Source organism: Macaca mulatta, chromosome 2, assembly GCF_049350105.2.
Source record: "Macaca mulatta isolate MMU2019108-1 chromosome 2, T2T-MMU8v2.0, whole genome shotgun sequence".
Classification (NCBI taxonomy): Eukaryota; Metazoa; Chordata; class Mammalia; order Primates; family Cercopithecidae; genus Macaca; species Macaca mulatta.
The window spans coordinates 121,923,720-121,944,519 of record NC_133407.1 but is presented as its reverse complement, the minus strand read 5'-3'; the positions used below and the strand labels follow the sequence as shown (position 1 = coordinate 121,944,519).

At 40.9% G+C, this 20,800-nt stretch overlaps 1 protein-coding gene across 16 annotated transcripts in view; it reads right to left on the bottom strand.

Moving 5' to 3' along the window:
• The window catches only part of PXK (PX domain containing serine/threonine kinase like), a 99,222-nt gene that overhangs the window by 51,052 nt on the left and 27,370 nt on the right, over positions 1–20,800 (bottom strand). For 15 of the 16 annotated variants that reach the window (XM_015130610.3, XM_015130611.3, XM_015130606.3 and 12 more), the window contains exons 2-3: positions 12,995–13,045; positions 8,799–8,846 (exon numbers count right to left, since the gene is read on the bottom strand). In XM_015130610.3, coding sequence (XP_014986096.1) covers positions 8,799–8,846; positions 12,995–13,045 — 99 coding nt within the window. Of the gene's footprint in view, positions 1–7,724; positions 7,819–8,798; positions 8,847–12,994; positions 13,046–20,800 lie in introns of those variants that run through there. The other variant, XM_028844295.2, reaches the window with a different exon arrangement.

Genomic DNA, 20,800 nt, shown 5'->3' with positions numbered 1-20,800 from the left:
TGGTGCATGCCTGTAATCCCAGCTACTCGGGAGGCTGAGGCAGGAGAATCACTTGAACCCAGGAGGCAGAGGTTGCGATGAGCCGAGATCACACCACTGCACTCCAGCCTGGGCAACAAGAGCAAAACTCCATTGCCAAAAAAAAAAAAAAAAAAAAAGTAAGAAAAACGAAGTCCAAATCCAATGAAAACATTTAAATAAGAAAGAAAAATGAGTCCTGTAGGAGTCTGGTGACCCTTGGTTATCAGCCCATATTCAAGAGTGGAGCATCAAAAGTTGACTGGAACCTCTGGGTGAGTGTCCTGGGGTTTATCTACTGTGGGCTTTATTTTACCAGATGACCCTACACAGCTGTTTTACTGGACAAACCTTTAGCTCTTTCCTCTTAGGCTGGACAGATTCCCCTAAAATAATCTTCTAATCTCCTGCCTGAAAAGTCTGAAGCCTGACTGCCAGAATTCTGGCAGTTGAGACGAAGAAGGAAGCTAGGGAGGGAGTGGGGTCTTCATGTATATTAGGTACATGTTTTCAAATATGCCTGCATTCCCCAGCCTAAAGACTGTTTGACCCTCTCCAGAAAATAAACTTATGTCTTTTTGCTAGAGGGAGGAGGGCAGGAATAATTTTCATGGACATGGGAGATTTGGGGATCTGACTGCTTCTTAAACAGACTTGCAACTGCTTGACCTTCACCCCACTCTGGGGACAGCACCTGGTACTGCCAATACTGGAACCTTCCAGGGGTTCTGTGATGTAAATTGAGACCCAATGAGATTATCTGCTTCCCATCTCTGAATTCTGCCTTCCTACATCTGCTTAATCAGTTAGCTCTCACCCACTGGATTTTCAGCCTTAAGTGTTTTATTGTGTTTTTTCTTCTCCTGTTCTGTTTGTCCTTGAAAGGGTGTGTTTGTGTATATAAACAATCCACTGTTATTCTAGACTGGTTTGGGGAGGGAGAAAAAGTAAATACAGGTACTCAATCTACTATCATTTCCCACATTATTTAAAATGTTTAGTCTTTTCTTTCTTTTCTTTTTTTTTCTTTAGAGAGAGATAGGGTCTCACTATGTACTTGAACTCCTGGTTGCAAGTAATCCTCCCACCTCAGCCTGCCTCTCAAGTAGCTGGGACTGTGAGTTTATTTTTTAAACATAAAAAGCAAAGCATGAGATAGGCATTTTAATTTAATGAGCAAAGTCACTTTCAAAGAGTAGTGCTATTCTAGACTTGTGCTTATATTAGAGGAGTCCAGTGGCATGTGTATTGATCGAGGGTAAGGTCTAAAGAGAAGGGCATCTTGAATTCAGAAAAGGATATAACCTAAACCATTAAATTGGGCAAACCTAACTGAGATTGTTCCATTCTGTATTTTTCAAACAACATTGATGCAGCCAGATGAAGACCTTGAACTTGACACTGGAGAAGATGAAAAGGTTGGCGGATAATTCTAAATTGCCAATTTCTCAAACATAATTATGAAAACATATCAGAGCATACACAGAGTAAATTTTCTATCACAGCATAATTCATTTCCAAATAAGATAATCAAATTTCACGTCATCTGCCTCATTTATACAGTTAGGCTTTATCTAATAGTGGTTTTTTCTTTAGCTGAATAAAATGCATACGTATGAAGAAAGTACATAACCTAGCTATTGCACATCCAAGCCAATCACTTTATTTTTTGGTTCAAGGGCATAAAGAATTAAAGGAAGGGTAGGCCGGGCACAGTGGCTCATGCCTGTAATCCCAGCACTTTGGGAGGCCGAGGCGAGTGGATTACCTGGGGTCAGGAGTTAGATACCAGCCTAACCAACATAGCAAAACCCCATCTCTACTGAAAATACAAAAACTAGTCAGGTATGGTGGTGCATGACTGTAATTTCAGCAGCTCCTCAGGAGGCTGAGGCACAAGAATTGCTTGAACCCAGGAGGCAGAGGTTGCAGTGAGCCACGATGGCGCCACCGCACTCCAGCCTGGGTAATGGAGTGAGACTCTGTCTCCAAAAAATAAATAAATAAATAAATAATAAATAAATAAAGGGTAATATATTACCTAAAACACAACTGATGTATCTTTCCTGAAACTATTTTATGAAGTTGCAGAATATCATCTCATTTATGTGTATGTAAGCTAAGTTATCACTTAATGTTGTCTATAGGTTCTTACAGACTGGGACTTTAAGCAAAATGAATAACAAGACTAATTTTACCATAGGCTAATTAATTAATTTTATTTATTTTATTTTATTTTTTGAGACAGAGTTTCGCTCTTGTCACCCATGCTGGAGTGCAATGGCACAATCTCGGCTCACTGCAACATCCGCCTCCTGGGTTCAAGCAATTCTCTTGCCTCAGCCTCCCGAGTAACTGGGATTACAGGTGCCCGCCACCAAACCCAGCTAATTTTTGTATTTTTAGTAGAGATGGGGTTTTACCATGTTTGGCAGGCTGGTCTCAAACTCCTGATCTCAAATGATCCACCCGCCTCAGCCTCCCAAAGTGCTGGGATTATAGGCATGAGCCACCACACCCAGCCAGGCTAATTTATACAAACAAGAATTAACTTCCTACAGCATATTTCTGGTCACAAAAACATCAGCAAACTTCCAAAGACCTAAAACATGTCTAATATTAAACACTGAAATAAATATAACCTATATACAATTTAAGAAAGATTAATAAAAACAAGATAATAATTATTGTTTTGGAGGGTAGCTGTTGTTAACTTGGTGAATTTTTGCACTTAACATTCATTACTTAAAGCAATTATGTAGATATTAAAATGTAATTCATTAATGAATCCAGAAGAAATGGAAAATTACTTAAGGCAATTATGATGCTTAGCATTGGTGAGATTTTGCCAACTTAACAAGATAATTATTTACACCATGTTTCCAGTTTAGGGTCTCAGGTAGCCGGAGTCCATCCCATGTCAGGGTGCACTCACACACACCCACACTCACATGGGGACTATGTAGACAAGCCGGTTCACCTAACCTGTACGTCTTTGGGATGTGGGAAGAAACTGGAGTACCCAGAGAAAATCCACATAGACGTGGAGAGAACGTGCAAACTCCATTCAGACAGTGGCTTTGGTCGTGGATAGATTTATTTTTTTCTCACCAACACTACAACCAAACAATGTTGAACAAAACAGTGTCATCTGAGAACCTGCTGTTTTAGCCCAGGATATGGTTACACAGGCACAAAAGAAAAATGTCTGGAGGACTCACACCAACTGCTTAACAATAACCATTTCTAGAAGTGGGTTGGTTCATTAATTTTTATTTCTCTACTGTGAAATGTTTATAGTGTGCATTGACTACATTTTTTCAATTAAAGAAAGAAAATTGCTTTTGTTTATCAAACTGATTGTATATGGAGCAAGAATTTTAAAAATTCCATTACCCAGTATCGACAGATTTGCTTGCACTACCACATAGCAGCAGCCCCAGCTGAATCCACGTCACTCAGAAAGGAGTCACATCTGACATCATTGGATTCAAATCCCAATATTCTGGCTCCTTTTCTTTCATTGTGGGGATGTAAGAATGAATTTCATAAAGTATCTGTTTTGAACTTCGTGGCTTCCAAGCTTCAACCAATCTATTTTGTCAACTTTCATTTCACTTTTTAAAATGTATTACTCTGCCCAAACATCCCATCAGTTCTTTCAAACCGTCAGGTGAAACAAAGAGCTCTTTTGCCAACAGCTGCAATTATAATGTCCCTGCTATGTCAGACAGACCGGAGGTGGTTTTCCTGCCCTAAGTTTAAGATCTCACAAAAAAAAATTCCTAAAGGTACTCAAACTATGCAACATGTGTGTTATTTTAAAACCCCGTCTCTTAAAAAAGATTATTCAAGAGACACTTTCTCTTTCAGCTTTCTCCTAGAATTCCTACACTGCTTACCAACTACAGAATAGAAAATTTAGAACTCCAATGGTTAATTAGAAGGGAGGAAAAAAAAATACTACACACGGAATAATAAAGTCTCTAAGCCACTGATTTCCTAGACACCTCCACACTGATGACTTCAAGCCAGGATGCCTCATCATCTCACTTTCACTACCTTCCTCTTTAACATGCCCTATGGATTCCCTTCTTGAGTTCCTTATAGAAGGAAAAGAGAACAAGACAGCCAGCAGAGGAGTCCCGAGTTCCATGCACAACTGCGAGTGAAAATGGAAAGGGGAGGCCAGGCGCCGTGGCTCACAACTATAGTCCCAGCATTTTGGGAGGCCGAGGTGGGTGGATCACCTGAGGTCAGGAGTTCGAGACCAATCTGGCCAACATGATGAAACCCCCATCTCTACTGAAGATACAAAAAAAATTAGCCAGGCACAATGGTGGGTGCCTGTAATTCCAGCAATTTGGGAGGCTGAGGCAGGAGAATCACTTGAACCCGGGACGTGGAGGTTGCAGTGATCATGATCTCAGCTCACTGCATTCCAGCCTGGGCAACAGAGTGACACTGTCTTAAAAAAAAAAAAAAAGAAGAAGAAGAAAGAAAGAAAATGGAAAGCGGGAAATGATTCCCAAATTGGGATTTAGACCCCAAAATTATATGACAAACTATATTACAGTTTCAAGAAAATTAGCTTTTATCTGGAGGAAAAACTTAATTATTATTTTTTTTTTTTGAGATAGAGTCTCACTCTGTCACCCAGGCTGGAGTGCAGTGTGCAATCTCAGTTCACTGCAAGCTCCGCCTCCCGGGTTCACACCATTCTCCTGCTTCAGCCTCCCAAGTAGCTGGGACTACAGGCGCCTGCCACCACATCCTAATAATTTTTTGTATTTTTAGTAGAGATGGGGTTTCACCGTGTTAGCCAGGATGGTCTCGATCTCCTGACCTCGTGATCCACCCACCTCGGCCTCCCAAAGTGCTGGGATTACAGGCGTGAGCCACCGCGCCCAGCAAAAAACTTTCAACCTCAATCTGTTCATTGCTCCTTACTTCCAACATCAGATCTTAATAATCTGCAAATTGCCTTCAACCATATTCCAGTCAGTATCCTAGGGAGTTCTAAGCTTTCAACAGACCCTCAATTTGTCTCAACACCCTGCTGTCCCCTGGAGTACAGTAAAGTCTCTCCAGGGTCAACAGTGGGCAGTAAAATTCTAATTACAAAACATTTGTGCTATAAGAGACCTCCGAAGTCATCTAGTTCAACCCCTTTATTTCAGCGGCGAAAGTGAAACCCAACAGAAGAAATGATGGACTCAAGGTCTCAACGCTGTAAGGGGCCTGGGTTCCTTCTCAAGTCTAAGGAACAGAGACTGAGTTCTTTCTCTCTGCCCAGTTCCCAACATTTCAACAGCCTGCTTCTTTCTCTTGGTTGTATGCTGTCTCCCTAGATGGCTGCTAATTTGATGTTGCATTTAAAATAAGGTAGTGATTTTTCTTCATTGTTTCCACAAAATATGCTCACTATAAAAAGTCTGTCAGCCTGGCCAACATAGTGAAACCCCGTCTCTACTAAAAATACAAAAATTAGCTGGGCATGGTGGCACGTGCCTGTAATCTCAGTTACTTGGGAGTCTATGGCAGGAGAAATCACTTGAACCCAAGAGGCAGAGATTGCAGTGAGCCAAGATCACACCATTGCCCTCCGGTTTGGGTCACAAGGCGAGACTCTGTCTCAAAAAAAAAAAAAAAGTTTAGAAAATGCAGCTTTTGCCGGCGCGGTGACTCACACCTGTAATCCCAGCACTTTGGGAGGCTGAGGCGGGCAGATCACGAGGCCAGGAGATCGAGACCATCCTGGCTAACACTGTGAAACTCCGTCTCTACTAAAAATACAAAAAATTAGCCAGGCACGGTGGTGGGCGCCTGTTGTCCCAGCTACTTGGAAGGCTGAGGCAGGAGAATGAGGTGAACCCAGGAGGTGGAGACACTGCACTCCAGACTGGGCGACACAGTGAGACTCTGTCTCAAAAAAAAAAAGAAAGGAAAATGCAGCTTTTTTTCTGTTTTTCTGCTTACATAGCCTACATGTGCTTGTTTGTGGAGAACTTGGAAAGTACAGAACATTAAAGAAAACAAACAAACAAAAATAAACAGAAAACAACATAACCTATAATTCCACCACCTGGGGATCACCATTAACGTTTTGGCATATTTACTTGCAATCCTATTTTCCAAACATTTCATGTAATTATATTATATGGCATGTATAATTTTGCATTATGCTTTTTTTCACTTAGACATGTTCCTATTGGACTCAGACAACTCTGCATATGTGTATTATATTTCTTTTTCTTTAGCAGGAACTCATTTATCTGTCAAAAGGGTAATTGGACACTGAAAATCATGGTCACAGTTTTATTCTGAGGTTTTAGAGTCTTTTTGGTCTGTTTTTGGATATTGTTTTAAATTACTTCATTGCCAAAAAGCTGTGTGTGCTTTCTTCTGTTTGTTTACTTGAATCCAGAAAAACCTCCCACTGAAATGATGTCTGGCCATATTCTGCCCAACACAAGCCAACATCAATACATGGGGATATTTGCATTTGAAATAGGATGCACATTGAAAGTACCCATTTTGAAAGGTAAAATTACACTGAAGCAAAAATCAAATTCACTATATTAAAAAGGCCATTAAGTGAAGAGTCATGGAGAAACTTTATCACCCCAAAGTATGAGTAAACGAGAGATAAAACTCTCCTCCCTACCCTCTGTTCTTAGAGGCTAAGTCTAGGCAATTTCAATTTCAAAAATATTTCTCCCATAATTCTTACTCAGCCTGGCTGAATGACATTGTACAAAGATCACTCCCCCTTTATGCACAAGCAAAGGTTCTCTTGAGCATAAAGGCAGAAACAGTTCGTAGGCCCACTGTTAATTCCCAAATGCTTACACCACTGCGGAAATGTCACATGGGCCGCTGCACTGGGGATAGGAGAGTCTGAGGAGAAAATCCACTGCTGGAATAAACTGAACATTGATGTCTTATCTACAATGTCATCATAGGCCCAGCTCTTGTCTGAGTGCAAAGAAGATCCTATTAAAATCCATAAATAAAACCAATTAAACCCATCAATGAAAATTTGATCTCTGCCAATATTCTATCTGAAGACTCAAATGGGTCATACTAAAATTAAAACACAAAAAGACAATATGTGTCAAATGCATGACAAGTATGGCAATTACATAAACGTCTGCAGATACTCAGGCCACTTCCTTCAAAAGGAAAATAAGGCATTCACGCTTTCAGCAGCATTATAAATAATGCTAAAGTTTGGGCTTTACAAATGCTTATTTCCTTTTTTGTTTGTTTTTTTGAGACAGAGTCTTGCTCTATCACCCAGGATGCAGTGCAACATGGCGCAATCTCGGCTTACTGCAACCTCCCCTTCCCGGGTTCAAGCAGTTCTCCTGCCTCAGCTCCCTGAGTAGCTGGGATTACAGGCAACCATCACCGCACCCAGCTAATTTTTGTATTTTTAGTAGAGATGGGGTTTCACCATGTTGGCCAGGCTGGTCTCAAACTCCTGACCTCAGGTGATCCACCCGCCTTAGCCTCCCAAAGTGCTGGGATTACAGGAGTGAGCCGCCACATCTGGCCCAAATGCTTATTTTCTGAAGTCCGACCAACAAAACATGGCCTTCTGAAGGAAAAGAAGTATTATGCTTCCTCCTAGTGCACAGTCCTCCTGACCTTTGTGGGCAAGATCTGAGGTCATTCAGAACGAGCGATGATGGCTAGCTCACCAATGACGGGAGCAGTCCTTTCCCTCCAGGCTGAGTCCTTTACATCATAAGCCAAGCACTCTTCCTCAGGGTTAAAGCATTTTATGTTACCAATCAAACCTGAGGTATGACACACAAGAGCAAAATAGTCTTCAGTAATCCAAGGCATTTGAAGTCCAGCCTGCCAGATGAAGACACGGCTGCTACTGACAGGACTTCCTAAGGTGCTAAAGCCCCTCTTGGACCCTTCAACCATTACAACACTGGGTGTGTCTCTAGATGAAGACCTTGCAGCTCATGCTTCTTCCCATTATGGCCCTCAAGTTAGGAACATTTAAAACAAAGAGATTTCTAACTACGTATTTAGGAGAAAAAGTTAAACAGGAAAAGGTTGAGTCTCCCAGTTACTGCTGCATGTTGATCTGCAGAGCTGACTATGTAGCCTAGTTCAATGAAGAGAGTCAGAGTCCCAGCTCCACCTAAGTGAATAACGCTAGCAATCCACATAATCATTCCTCATCTTTTAAAAGAAGATATTACATCAGCCTCCTATGACTGTGGTGAGGATAGAGTCTGGCACAATAGTACTTGGTTGCAAGGTGACTATTAATTATAAATCACATGTTGATTCCCAAAAGTTTATTTTTAGAGCCACACATCATCTGAGTAAAGTATGAATTTATTTTCTTTGACAGGGAAATGTGCTAATTTCTTGTTTCTGATATTGCCATTTCCAACCAGCTTTTTTTTTGAGATGGAGTTTCACTCTTATTGCCCAGGCTGGAGTGCAATGGCGTGATCTCGGCTCACCACAACCTCTGCCTCCCAGGTTCAAGTGATTCTCCTGCCTCAGCCTCCCAAGTAGCTGAGATTGCAGGCATGCACCACCACGCCTGGCTAATTTTGTATTTTTAGTAGAGACGGGGTTTCTCCATGTTGGTCAGGTGGTCTTGAACTCCTGACCTCAGGTGATCCACCCGCCTCAGCCTCCCCAACTGCTGGGATTATAGGCGTGAGCCACTGCGCCTGGACTCCACCAGTTTTTTAGATACCCCAAGTAATCAATGTGTGTAATTAGAATGTCAAAACATTTACCTGTAAGCTGTTGTTAAGCAAATCAAAGTCACTGTATCTTCTAACAATCTGTAAGAGACAAGAAGTAGGGTTTTGATTCAGCAAAGACTATCTCTTTTCATTTCTTTATTTAATATGTATTAGTATTAGTAATATTGGCACTCTAGAGCTCAGGCACTTGTGCTAAGGGTAGTAGGGCTTATACCTGGTGCTTAACTGTTTAACCTGACAAGCCTAGAAAACAGACTTAGCAGTGCCAGGCATTGGCTGGGCCATGGGAAACTGGTTAATGCATGTCAAATTCACAAGATGCCAAGAGATAAGTGAGAATATTTGTTTTCAGGGCAAACAGTCCTTCCCATGTCTTTCTTATTAACCAGGCGCCTAGAAAGATGAATGACTTTAAAAAAAAAAAAAAGTTTTACTGAGCATGGAATCAAAGCAAGAGGAAATGGATAGTTCTGAGGCCATTTCACCTTTGTCCTGGGTCAAACTTCCACCAGGTGAGCTCCCACCACCCTGGAGACTGGACTGCATTGCAGGCAGAGCTGCCCACACCTCGCCCAGGGTGATTCCCCAGGGTTCCCCCTCTTGACAAACAGTCCACCTTCCATTGTCTACACATTCTTTCTCAGTTGTATTGACGCCATTGATTAGGCTATAGTCAAATTCGACTAGCTCTTCAGGCCCTGATCAAGAAAATAATTTTGGGGCCGGGCGCGGTGGCTCAAGCCTGTAATCCCAGCACTTTGGGAGGCCGAGATGGGCGGATCACGAGGTCAGGAGATCGAGACCATCCTGGCTAACACGGTGAAACCCCATCTCTACTAAAAAATATACAAAAAACTAGCCGGGCGAGGTGGCGAGCGCCTGTAGTCCCAGCTACTCGGGAGGCTGAGGCAGGAGAATGGCGTGAACCCGGGAGGCGGAGCTTGCAGTGAGCTGAGATCCGGCCACTGCACTCCAGCCTGGGCAATAGAGCGAGACTCCGTCTCAAAAAAAAAAAAAAAAAAAAAAAAGAAAATAATTTTGGTTTGAAATAGTTTGACTTTAATCTTTATTGGTGATTTTCAAATGTTAATGTGCAGAAAAGTATTACCTGGATATCATCTAGAACCCTACTGGGGCTCAGAAAATGATATCCCAAAGTATGGTACTTTGGCATGCTAAGTACTTTGAACTAAAGGAGATTAGAAGGTCTCAGAAATGGGCTGGGCACAGTGGCTTGCAACTGTAATCTCAGCACTTTGGGAGGCTAAGGCAGGTGGATCACCTGAGTCCAGGAGTTCGAGACCAGCCTGGCCAACATGGCAAAACGTATCTCTACTAAAAATATAAAAATCAGCTGGGCGGCCGGGCGCGGTGGCTCAAGCCTGTAATCCCAGCACTTTGGGAGGCCGAGACGGGTGGATCACGAGGTCAGGAGATCGAGACCATCCTGGATAACACGGTGAAACCCTGTCTCTACTAAGAAATACAAAAAACTAGCCGGGCGAGGTGGCGGGCGCCTGTAGTCCCAGCTACTCGGGAGGCTGAGGCAGGAGAATGGTGGGAACCCGGGAGGCGGAGCTTGCAGTGAGCTGAGATCCGGCCACTGCACTCCAGCCTGGGCTACAGAGCGAGACTCCGTCTCAAAAAAAAAAAAAAAAAAAAAAAAAAAAAAAAATCAGCTGGGCATGGTGGTGAGCACCTGTAGTCTCAGCTACTCAGGAGGCTGAGGCAGGAGAATCGCTTGGGCCTGGGAGGCAGAGATTGCAGTGAGCAGAGATCACTCCACTGCATCCCAGCCTGGGCAACAGAATGAGACTCTGTCTCAAAAAAAATAAAAAAAAGAAGGGCTCACAAATGAGCTCTTCTTTGTAGTCTTCTGCCCTCCTGTCCCTAGCTCCTCTACCTCTCACAAAGTAAGCCATAAAACCTAGAAAGGTTGCTCTCTCCCTTCTCTCCTGAGGACTCTCATTCTAAAGGGATCCTGCCCCATACCCAGGAGGAAGGAAGGCTACACGGACAGACCAAGAAGAATAGACAGGGCCAGGCACAATGGCTCATACCTATAATCTGAGCACTTTGGGAGGCCAAGGCAGGAGGATCCCTTGAGCCTAGGAGTTAAAGACCAGTCTGGGCAACATAGCAAGATCCCGTTTCTATAAAAATAAAAATAAAAAAAAGAAGAACAGACAAGGCCAGGCATGGTGGCTCATGCCTACAATCCCAGCACTTTGGGAGGCTAAGGCGGGAGCATTGCTTGAACTCAGGAGTTCAAGACCAGCCTGGGCAACATAGCCAAACCCCGTCTCTATAAAAAAATACAAAAACATTAGTTGGGCGTAGTGGCACGTGCCTATAGTTCCAGCTACTCATGAGGCTGAAGTGGGAGGATCGCTTGAGCCCAGGAGATCGAGGCTGCAGTGAGCTGTGATCACGCCACTGCACTCCAGTCTAGGCAAGAGAACAAAACCCTATCTCAAAAAAATAAAAATAAAAATAAAAACATAAATTGTTTGTTCAATCACATTCTACATGGCTATCCAGTCTTCATCAAATCAAGCATAAAAACGGACAGTTTTCCCTGGGTCTTTGGGTCTTCATTTCTGGAAGTTCCTGTGTCACATAAAACTTTGATTGGCCGGGCGTGGTGGCTCACGCCTGTAATCCCAACACTTTGGGAGGCCGAGGCGGGCAGATCACGAGGTCAGGAGATCGAGACCATCCTGGCTAACATGGTGAAACCCCATCTCTACCAAAAATACAAAAAAATTAGCTGGGCGTGGTGGTGGGCACCTGTAGTCCCAGCTACTCGGGAGGCTGAGGCAGGAGAATGGCGTGAACCCAGGAGATGGAGCGTGCAGTGAGCTGAGATTGTGCCACTGGGCGACAGAGAGAGACTCCGTCTCAAAAAAAAAAAAAAAAAAACAGAAAGCTTTTATTAAATAAATTTGTTATGTTTTCCCCCTTGTTAATCTGTCTTTTGTTATAGAAGTGTTGGCCACAACCTTTACCATGGGTGAAGAAAGGTATCACACCTCTCCGCCCTTACAACCCTACCCATTGAAAATTTGATCAGTAGGTCTAGGATGGGGCCCAAGAGTCTACATTTTTATTGAGTACCTGGGTTTCTAATGCAATGGATCTAGAAAACTGCACCAAGGGTTGATCTTTCTGGGAGGACACTATTGTTGGCCCTGTTTGCGAAATATACATCAAAAAGTTAAATATAAGGTCATCCCTGATAAAAGCCAAGAAGCAAAAGATCATAGAGTGGTTAACCACAGAGAATGAGCAAATTCCAACTCTATTCTGCCAATGATCTAACTGTGACCTCAGACAGTTACTTACTTCACAAATGTAAAATGAGGACAATACTACCACATAGCACATTTTTAAAAGGTTAAGTGAATGAATGTGCTTAAACCAGTACTGAACACTTAATACATGCTCGACAGATGTTAAATATAATAATTATTCAAACAAACAGTAGTTTGAAATGTCAGGCAAAGAAAAGACCAGTGTGGACAACTGTGTGTAAGAGGCTACTTAAGGTAGAAGGTTAAGGTTTGAGCTGGGCTGTGAAGGAGAAGGTAAGATTTTTGGGAGAGAAGAAGGGTTGCAGGGAGGTGGAGGTGGTAATCGTAATTACTAAAACAGGAAAGAAAGGGCCCCTATGCAGAATTCAGCTACCCTCTGTAAGTCAACTTGTATGGGAAGGACTTCTCGATCCGTCCAGGAATTCTTTTCTCTCTGAGGCCACCACTGAAGAAAGCAGAGCCTGGGGCCCCAAGATGATCCTCCCCAAGAAGCTGCCCATGAGTGGACCTGAGATCCATAAAATGTAGTGGCCAAAACTGTACAATAGCCAGGACTCAATCTCACCTTTCTACGTGGTAGACTGAACTCAAACCATAGCTACAGGGGAGAAGGTGTGAATTTCTAGAAACAAAACAAGTAATTTGAATATACTATTTGCTCTGGGTTGAGCTGGGGAACAAATTCCTAGATACCCTCCATGCTAATATCAATCATACACAATTTAACCAAACAAGTGGGGACAGGAAAGACTCTTATCATACTTGTCTTAAAGCTAAAGGTTTATAGCTAAAAGAAACATGATTTATATTTATGCATGTTCTGATTTTTCCAGATTTGTAGATGCCCCAAGTCAGGCTTTTAGTCACACATTTAGATATTTTCCTAATTGACAAAAAAAAAAAAATGCTTACCTGCCAGCTGTTTTCCACAGAAATTCCTCTTTGCACTCGAATAATATATTCCTTAAAAAAAGAGGGGAAAAATAGCCTCAGAATAAAATCCCCAAATCAGGGAATCAAAAATAAGTTTTAAAAAATCAGATAAAGTAGACTTCAGAGCAAGGAAAATTACCAGAGAGAGACAGAAAGGGACATTACATAAAAATAAAAGGGTAATCTACCAGGAAGACATAGCAATCTTAAATGTATATGCATCAAACAACAGAGCTGTAAAATAAGTGAGGCAAAAAACTGATAAAACTGAAAGAAGTGACAGACTAATCCAAAATTATAGTTGAAGACTTCAATACTCCTCTGTCAGGAGTTGATAGACTAAACTAAACAGAACTAACTAAACAGAACACCAACTAGGATATAGAAGAACTTAACAATACCATCACCCAACAGGATTTAATAAGCATTTATAGAACACTCCATCCAATAATAGTAGAATACACATTCTTTCCAAGTCATTATGCATATCATAGACCAATACAGATCATATCCTGAGCCATAAATCTCAAAAAATGTAAAAGAACCAAAATCATACAAACTAGAAATCAGTAAGATCGGTAACAGGAAAATCTCCACAACAGTTGGGAACTCAACAACACACTTCTAAATAATCCATGTTTTAAAGACAAAATCTCAAGTGAAATTAAAAAATATATACGTTGAACTGAAAGAAAATATAGCATATCAAAATTTGTGGGACACGTCAGCTAACATACCACTGAGAGGGAAATTTAAGCACTAAATGCTTATATTAGGAAAGAGAAAAACTATCAAAACCTAAACTCCACCTCAAGAACCTAGAAAAAGAAGAGCATAATAAACTCAAAGCAACCAGAAGAAAAAAAATAAAGAGCAGAAATCAATAAAATTGAAAACAAAGAAATAGAGAAAAATCAAGAATTAAAAAGCTGATTATTTGAAGAGACCAATAAAATGGACAAAAATGGACAAAGTGGACAAAAAAAAAGATAAGATACGTATTATACGTATTATTAATATCAAGAATGAATTAGGATACCACTACAGACTGTGCAGATACCAAATGGATCAGGGAATGCTATGAACGATTCTACATATATAAATTTGACAACTTAGATGAAATGGACCACTTCCTTAGGAACACTAAATACCACAAAACCCACCAAATATGAAATATATAATTTGATCTTTATAATGATTTATAATTAAATTCATAACTAAAAAACTCCCCCCAAATATGTATCAAGGCCCAATGGTTTCACTGGAGAATTCTACTCAGGGTCTTAAGAAGAATCAACACCAATTCTTTACAAACTCTTCTAAAACACAGAAGAGGAAGGAACACTTCCCAATTCACTTGATGAAGCTAGTATTACCCAGATCCCAATACCAAACACAGAGAAAAAAAAGAGAACTACAGATCAATACCATTCACAAACATAGGCTCAAAAATCCTTACCAAAATATTAGCAAATTGAATTCAGCAATTTATAAAAAGAATTATATACTATGACCAAGTGGGGCTTATTCTAGGGACTCAAGGCTGGTTCACTATTCGGAAACTGATCGATGTAATCCGCCATATTAACAGGCTAATCAAGAAAAATCACATGATAATATTAAATGATGCAGAAAAAGCATCTGACAAAACTCAACATCCTTTCATGATAAAAACTTTTAGAAAAATAGGAATAGAGGACACTTTCTTAAGTTGATGAAAAGGTTCTACAAAAAACCTACAGCTGACATACTTAATGGTGGAAGACTCAATATTTTCCCCTAAGATCACGAACAAGGCAAGGCAGTGTGTTCTACTCAACAAACTACTGGAAGATCTAGCCAGTGTAATAAAAATAGGAAAAGAAATAAAAGGCATATAGATCAAAAGGAAGAAATAAAACTATTCCTATTTTTAGACAACATGATAGTCTATGTAGAAAATCCCAAGGGATCTACAAAAAAATTGGAATTAATAAATTCATAGGCCAGACTCAGTGGCTCATGTCTGTAATCCCAGCACTTTAGCAGGCTGAGGCGGGGGAACTGCTTGAGTCCAGGAGTTTAAGACTAGCCCAGGCAAAACAGCAAGACCTCATCTCTACAAAAATAAAAAAATTAGCTAGGCATGGTGGCACATGCCTGTAGTCCCAGCTACTCAGGAGGCAGAGGGAATGCTTGAGCCGGAAGGTCATGGCTGCAGTGAGCCATGTTGGCCTCCGCACTCCAGCCTTGGCAAAAGAGAGAGACCCTGTCATTAATTAATCAATTAATTGAGTTCAAGAAGGCTACAGAATACAAGTATACAAATATCAATGTATCTATGTACTAGAAATGAACATATATAGGTATAAATTAGAAATACAATACCATTTACAATTACTCAAAAATACTTGGGGGGAATCTAAAACATGCATAGTACTTGTACGTCAAAAACTACAAACCACTGATAATGGAAATCAAAGCTCTGAATAAACTAATAGAAATAAAGATTTCAGTTATCCCTAAATTGATATACATGTTTAAAACAAATCCTAATAAAAGATTTTTTTTCCAAATATAGGCAAAATTGTTCTAAAATGTAGATGGGGCCAAGTCAGCAGCTCATGACTATAATCCCAGCATTTTGGGAGGCCAAGGCGGAAGGATCGCTTGAGCTCAGGAGTTCAACTAACCTGTGCAACATGGTGAAACTCCACCTCTACAAAAAATTAAAAAATTAATTAGCCAGGCATGGCGGTATGCACTTGTAGTCCCAGCTACTTAGGAAGCTGAGGAAGGAGAATTGCTTGAGCCTGGGAGGCTGAAGCTGCAGTGAGCCAGGATCATGCCACTGCACTTGCCTGGGCAAGAGAGCAAGACCTTGTCTCTAAATAAATAAATAAATAAAGTATGAGGAATCTACCCGATGTCAAGACTATTATATCAATACAGTAATCAATAATAATTAAATCAATAATAATAGTAATCAAGACCATGTAGTGTTGGTGGAGGCATAAACATATATGTCACTGGGAGAGAACAGAGAACCCAGAAACAATTCCATATAAGTATGCCTAATTAAATTTTTGATGAAAGTGCAAAGGCAATTCAATAGAGGAATGATAGCCTTTTCAACAAATGGTGCTAGAGCAATTGGACACTCAGCAATGAAATGAACCTCAACCTAAGATTCATGTGTTATATTACTTTCACGCATCAGAGCAACTGGACACTCAGCAATGAAATGAACCTCAACCTAAGATTCATGCGTTGTATTCACACATTGTACTACCAAAATGAATTATGTACTTAAATGTAAAATGTAAAACTGTAAGACTTTTAGAAAAAAATAGGAGAAAAATCTGGGATGCAAGTTTAGGCAACGAGTTCTTGACAGCAAAAGCATGATCTATGCAAGGGAAAAATTGGACTTCATCAAAATTAAAAACATTTTTCTATGAAAGAACAAACATTTTTAAAAAATCCAATTAGAAAATGGGCAAATGTTAAGCATACATTTCACTGAAGAGGATATGCAGATGGCATACATGAAAATATAGTCAACATTACCAGCCCTCAGGGAAATGCAAATTAAGGCCATTATACACCTATCAGAATGGCTTAAATAAAAAACAGTAAGAACACCAAATCCTGGCTAGGATACAGAAAAACTGGATCACTCATACATTGCAGATGGGACTATAAAATGATACAGCTACTCCAGAACTGTTTGGAAGTTTCTTTAAAAACTATATACGCAACTACCATACAACCCAGCAATTGTATTCCTAGACATTTATTCCAAAGAAACGAAAACTTACATTCTCGTAAGAATTTATACACAAATGTTCATAGCAGCTTTATTAGTAAAAGCCTCAAAGTGGAAACAAGACAGATGTCCTTCAATAGGTGGTTAAATTCTGCTACATCCATACCATGGAATACTACTCAACCAAAAAAAGAAATGAACTATTAATACACACAATAACTTGGATGGATTTCCAGAGAATTATACTGAGTGGAAAAAAAAATCTTGTACAATTCTATTTGTGTAACATCCTTGAAGTGACAAAATTATAGAGATGGAGAATAGATTAATGGTTACCTGGAGTTAAGGCTGGGGTAGTGAGATGGGTGTGAGAGGGAAGCGGTGTGGCTACAGAAGGGCAAAGTGAGGAATGCTTGTAATAATGACAGTGTTCTCTATCGTGATTGTATCACTGTCAATATCCTGGTTATAATATTGTACTATAGGTTTGCAAGATGTTACCATTGGATAAAATTGAGGAAAGGGTAAATGGGATCTCTCTGCACTTTTTTTTTTTTTTTGAGACAGAGTCTTGCTCTGTCGCCCAGGCTGGAGTGCAGTGGTACAATCTCAGCTCACTGCAACCTCTGCCTGCCAGGTTCAAGTGATTCTCCTGCCTCAGCCTCTCGAGTAGCTGGGATCACAGGTGTGTGCCAACACGTCTGGCTAATTTTTGTATTTTTAGTAGAGACGGGGTTTCGCCATCTTGGCCAGGCTGGTCTCGAACTCCTGACCACAGGTGATCCGCCCACCTCGGCCTCCCAAAGTGCTAGAATTACAGGCGTGAGCCACCGCGCCCGGCCAAAATGAGAAGTTTTAATAGCTTCCCCAGGTAATTATTACTAAGTAAGCATGAAATACAGACCTAGAGCAGCCTCCAGTTTATACACACTGGACATTATGATGAAAGTATAAATTAAATCATAAAGAATGTTATTGTTTTCCTCAAATGTTCAGAACTGTTTTATTAACTTTTTTTTCAGCTGAGGTCTCACTTTGTTGCCTAGGTTGGAGTACAATGGTGCAATCTCAGCTCACTGTAACCTCCACCTGCTGGGTTCAAGCAATCCTCCTGCCTCAGCCTCCCAAGTAGCTGGGACCACAGGCATGCACCACCAACCTCGGCTAATTTTTGTTTTTTTTGTAGAGACAGCATTTCACCACGTTGCCCACGCTGGTCTCGAATTTCTGGACTCAAGTGATCTGCTCACCCTGGGATTACAGGTGGGGTTATAGGTATGAGCCACTGTGCCCGGCCTGGGGCTGGGATTACAGGTATGAGCCACTGTGCCCAGCCTGTTTTACTAACTTTGGGTGGTATCATGTAGGCATTACTCACAGTCACTACTCAACCAATTCTTTCTACTGAATTAATTCCACTTATTTAAATAGGTTATTTAGAAAATAAAGCCAAATGAGATGTTAACCTGGTAACTACATTTTAAAATTGATTGTATTACACTATCATTCATTTATATGCTGTTTATTTGGCAAAGGCTGATAAATTCCAAATAAGCAGGAACTTCTGCCTCTTCTGGATTATGTTAAGGATAATACATTCAACGTTCAACAATGTCTGCTCAATTATTATGTACCTGGCATGGTTTTATATGGGGTTATAAAACATTTCAAAACTGACTTGTGTAGTGTGACGAATCTCTCTCTCTCTTTTTTTTTTTTTTCAGAGATAAGGTGTTGCTCTGTCATCCAGGCTAGAGTACAATGGCACACAGCTTCGACTTCCTAGGCTCAAGCAGTCCTCACACCTCAGCCTTCTGAGTGGTTGGGACTACAGGTGTGCTCCACCATCTCCAGCTAATTTTTAAATTTTTTGTAGAAACAGGGTCTCAGTATGTTGCTCAGGCTGGGCTCGAACTCCTGGCCTCCAGCAATTCTTCTGTCTCAGCTTCCCAAAGTGCTGGGATTACAGGCATGAGCTACCACGCCCAGCCTCAGGCAAATCTCTTAAGCAATATGCTAATGCAATTATTTCTGAGTACATAAAGATAAAATGCTAAAAACAACTGACAGTCTTACATTTGGAGATCAGTCCTTTAGCATTTAAATGTTCTTGTCGTCTTAGGTTTGTTTTACTGACACATTTTCTCGGCTTTTTACATTCCTATAGAAATGTAAATTAGCATGTATAATTGGGTAACTCCAAACAAGTACACATAAACAAGTTTTTTTTTATGTTTAGAGGGAAAAAAATGTTAAATCACAAAAATCGCTTTGCGCATCCATTGCTTCATGTATCAGAGGAATAATTTTTTTTTTTTTTTTTTTTTTTTTTTGAGACAGTCTCACTCTGTCACCAGGCTGGAGTGCAGTGGCACGATCTTGGCTCACTGCAACCTCTGACTCCCTGCATCAAGCGATTCTCCCACCTCAGCTTCCCAAGTAGCTGGGATTTACAGGCAACGCCACCATGCCTGGCTAATTTTTGTATTTTCAGTAGAGAGGGGGTTTCATTATGTTGGTCAGGATGTTCTCAATCTCCTGACCTCGTGATCTATCCACCTCGGCCTCTGAAAGTGCTGGGATTACAGGCATGAACCACTGCGCCTGGCCATCAGAGGAATAATTTTAATGTTTAAAATTCCAGCTCAATGTTGGACACTTAGAAGTTACTAAGTAAGCATTTGCTGGTCTCCTTTATATAAACACACATAAACTATAGCTTTGAGTTTAAAGTTTGGACATGTGTTTTTATGAAGATGTTGCTGCCAATTGTGGGTATGGATTAAGCATCTATCATGTTCCAAACCTGTGCTTTGTTCATGCTGGGGAAATGATTCTCAACAGAAAAATGCATTCTGACAAAAAAAGGTACTGCGTTCCATTCCTTTCCTGTGTATAGATATAATTTAGATTAAAAAATAAACTTGGCTATAAAACACAATAATGTTTGGGGTAAGCATTTGGCATATGAGAAGCAGTAGCAAAAAGACAATGCCTGTGTCCTGATGTCAGGCTGTGACATCCCAAAATGATATCCTAGTTAATGTTTCTGCCAAGACACTCTATGTTTAGGTCAGTGTTCTTAAAAAGGAGGGTGATTTTGCTCAGCAGACATCTGGCAATGTCTGGAAACATTTTAGGCTGTCACAGGGGACAGGAGTGCTACCTAATAGGTAGCGGCCAGGAATGCTGCTAAATGTCCTGTAAGGCACAGGAGACCCCCACAACAAAGAATATCTGACCCCAAATGTCAAAGTACCGAGGCTGAGAAACCGGGGATCAGGTGAGTAGAACAGGTCACATCAGCCCATGGAGGCTTGGGATACAGGACGGAGTGGGAGTTACTTCTGCTGTCATCTGCCCTGGACCATGGCCCACTGCTATCCCACATGTAATACCATTTGTAACATGTGCATGTCTACCTACAGGGTGCGCTTAGTTACTGGTAGCCCCAAGGCACCACCCATTGTGTTTCCCCTGTAAAGGAACATTAAGAATGAGCCTCCAGAAGTAGAGTAGGATGGTGGTTACCACAGGATGGGAGTGGGAGTGGACCAAGAAAGAGATGATGTTGGTCGAAGGTTTCTAGTAAGACACGAAGAATACGTTGTGGTGATCTACTGCACACCATGGTGATTGTAGTCAATAATAATGCGTATTTCAAAATGGCTAAAACAGTGGATCTTAAATGTTCTCACCACAAAGAAATGATTACTACACGAGGTGATAATATGTTCATTGGCTTGATTCAATTATTCCACAAAGTATATATAGTCATGCACTGCATAATGACATTTCAGTCACAACAGACCACAAATATGATGATGGTCCAATAAGATTAGGGTTTTTTTTTTTTGAGACAGAGTCTCACTTTGTCACCCAGGCTGGAGTGCAGTGGCATGATCTCACTTCACTGCAACCTCTGCTTCTCAGGTTCATACAACTCTCCTGCCTCAGCTTCCCAAGTAGCTGGGATTACAGGTGCCCACCACCAAGCCTGGCTAATTTTTGTATTTTTAGTAGAGATGGGTTTTCAC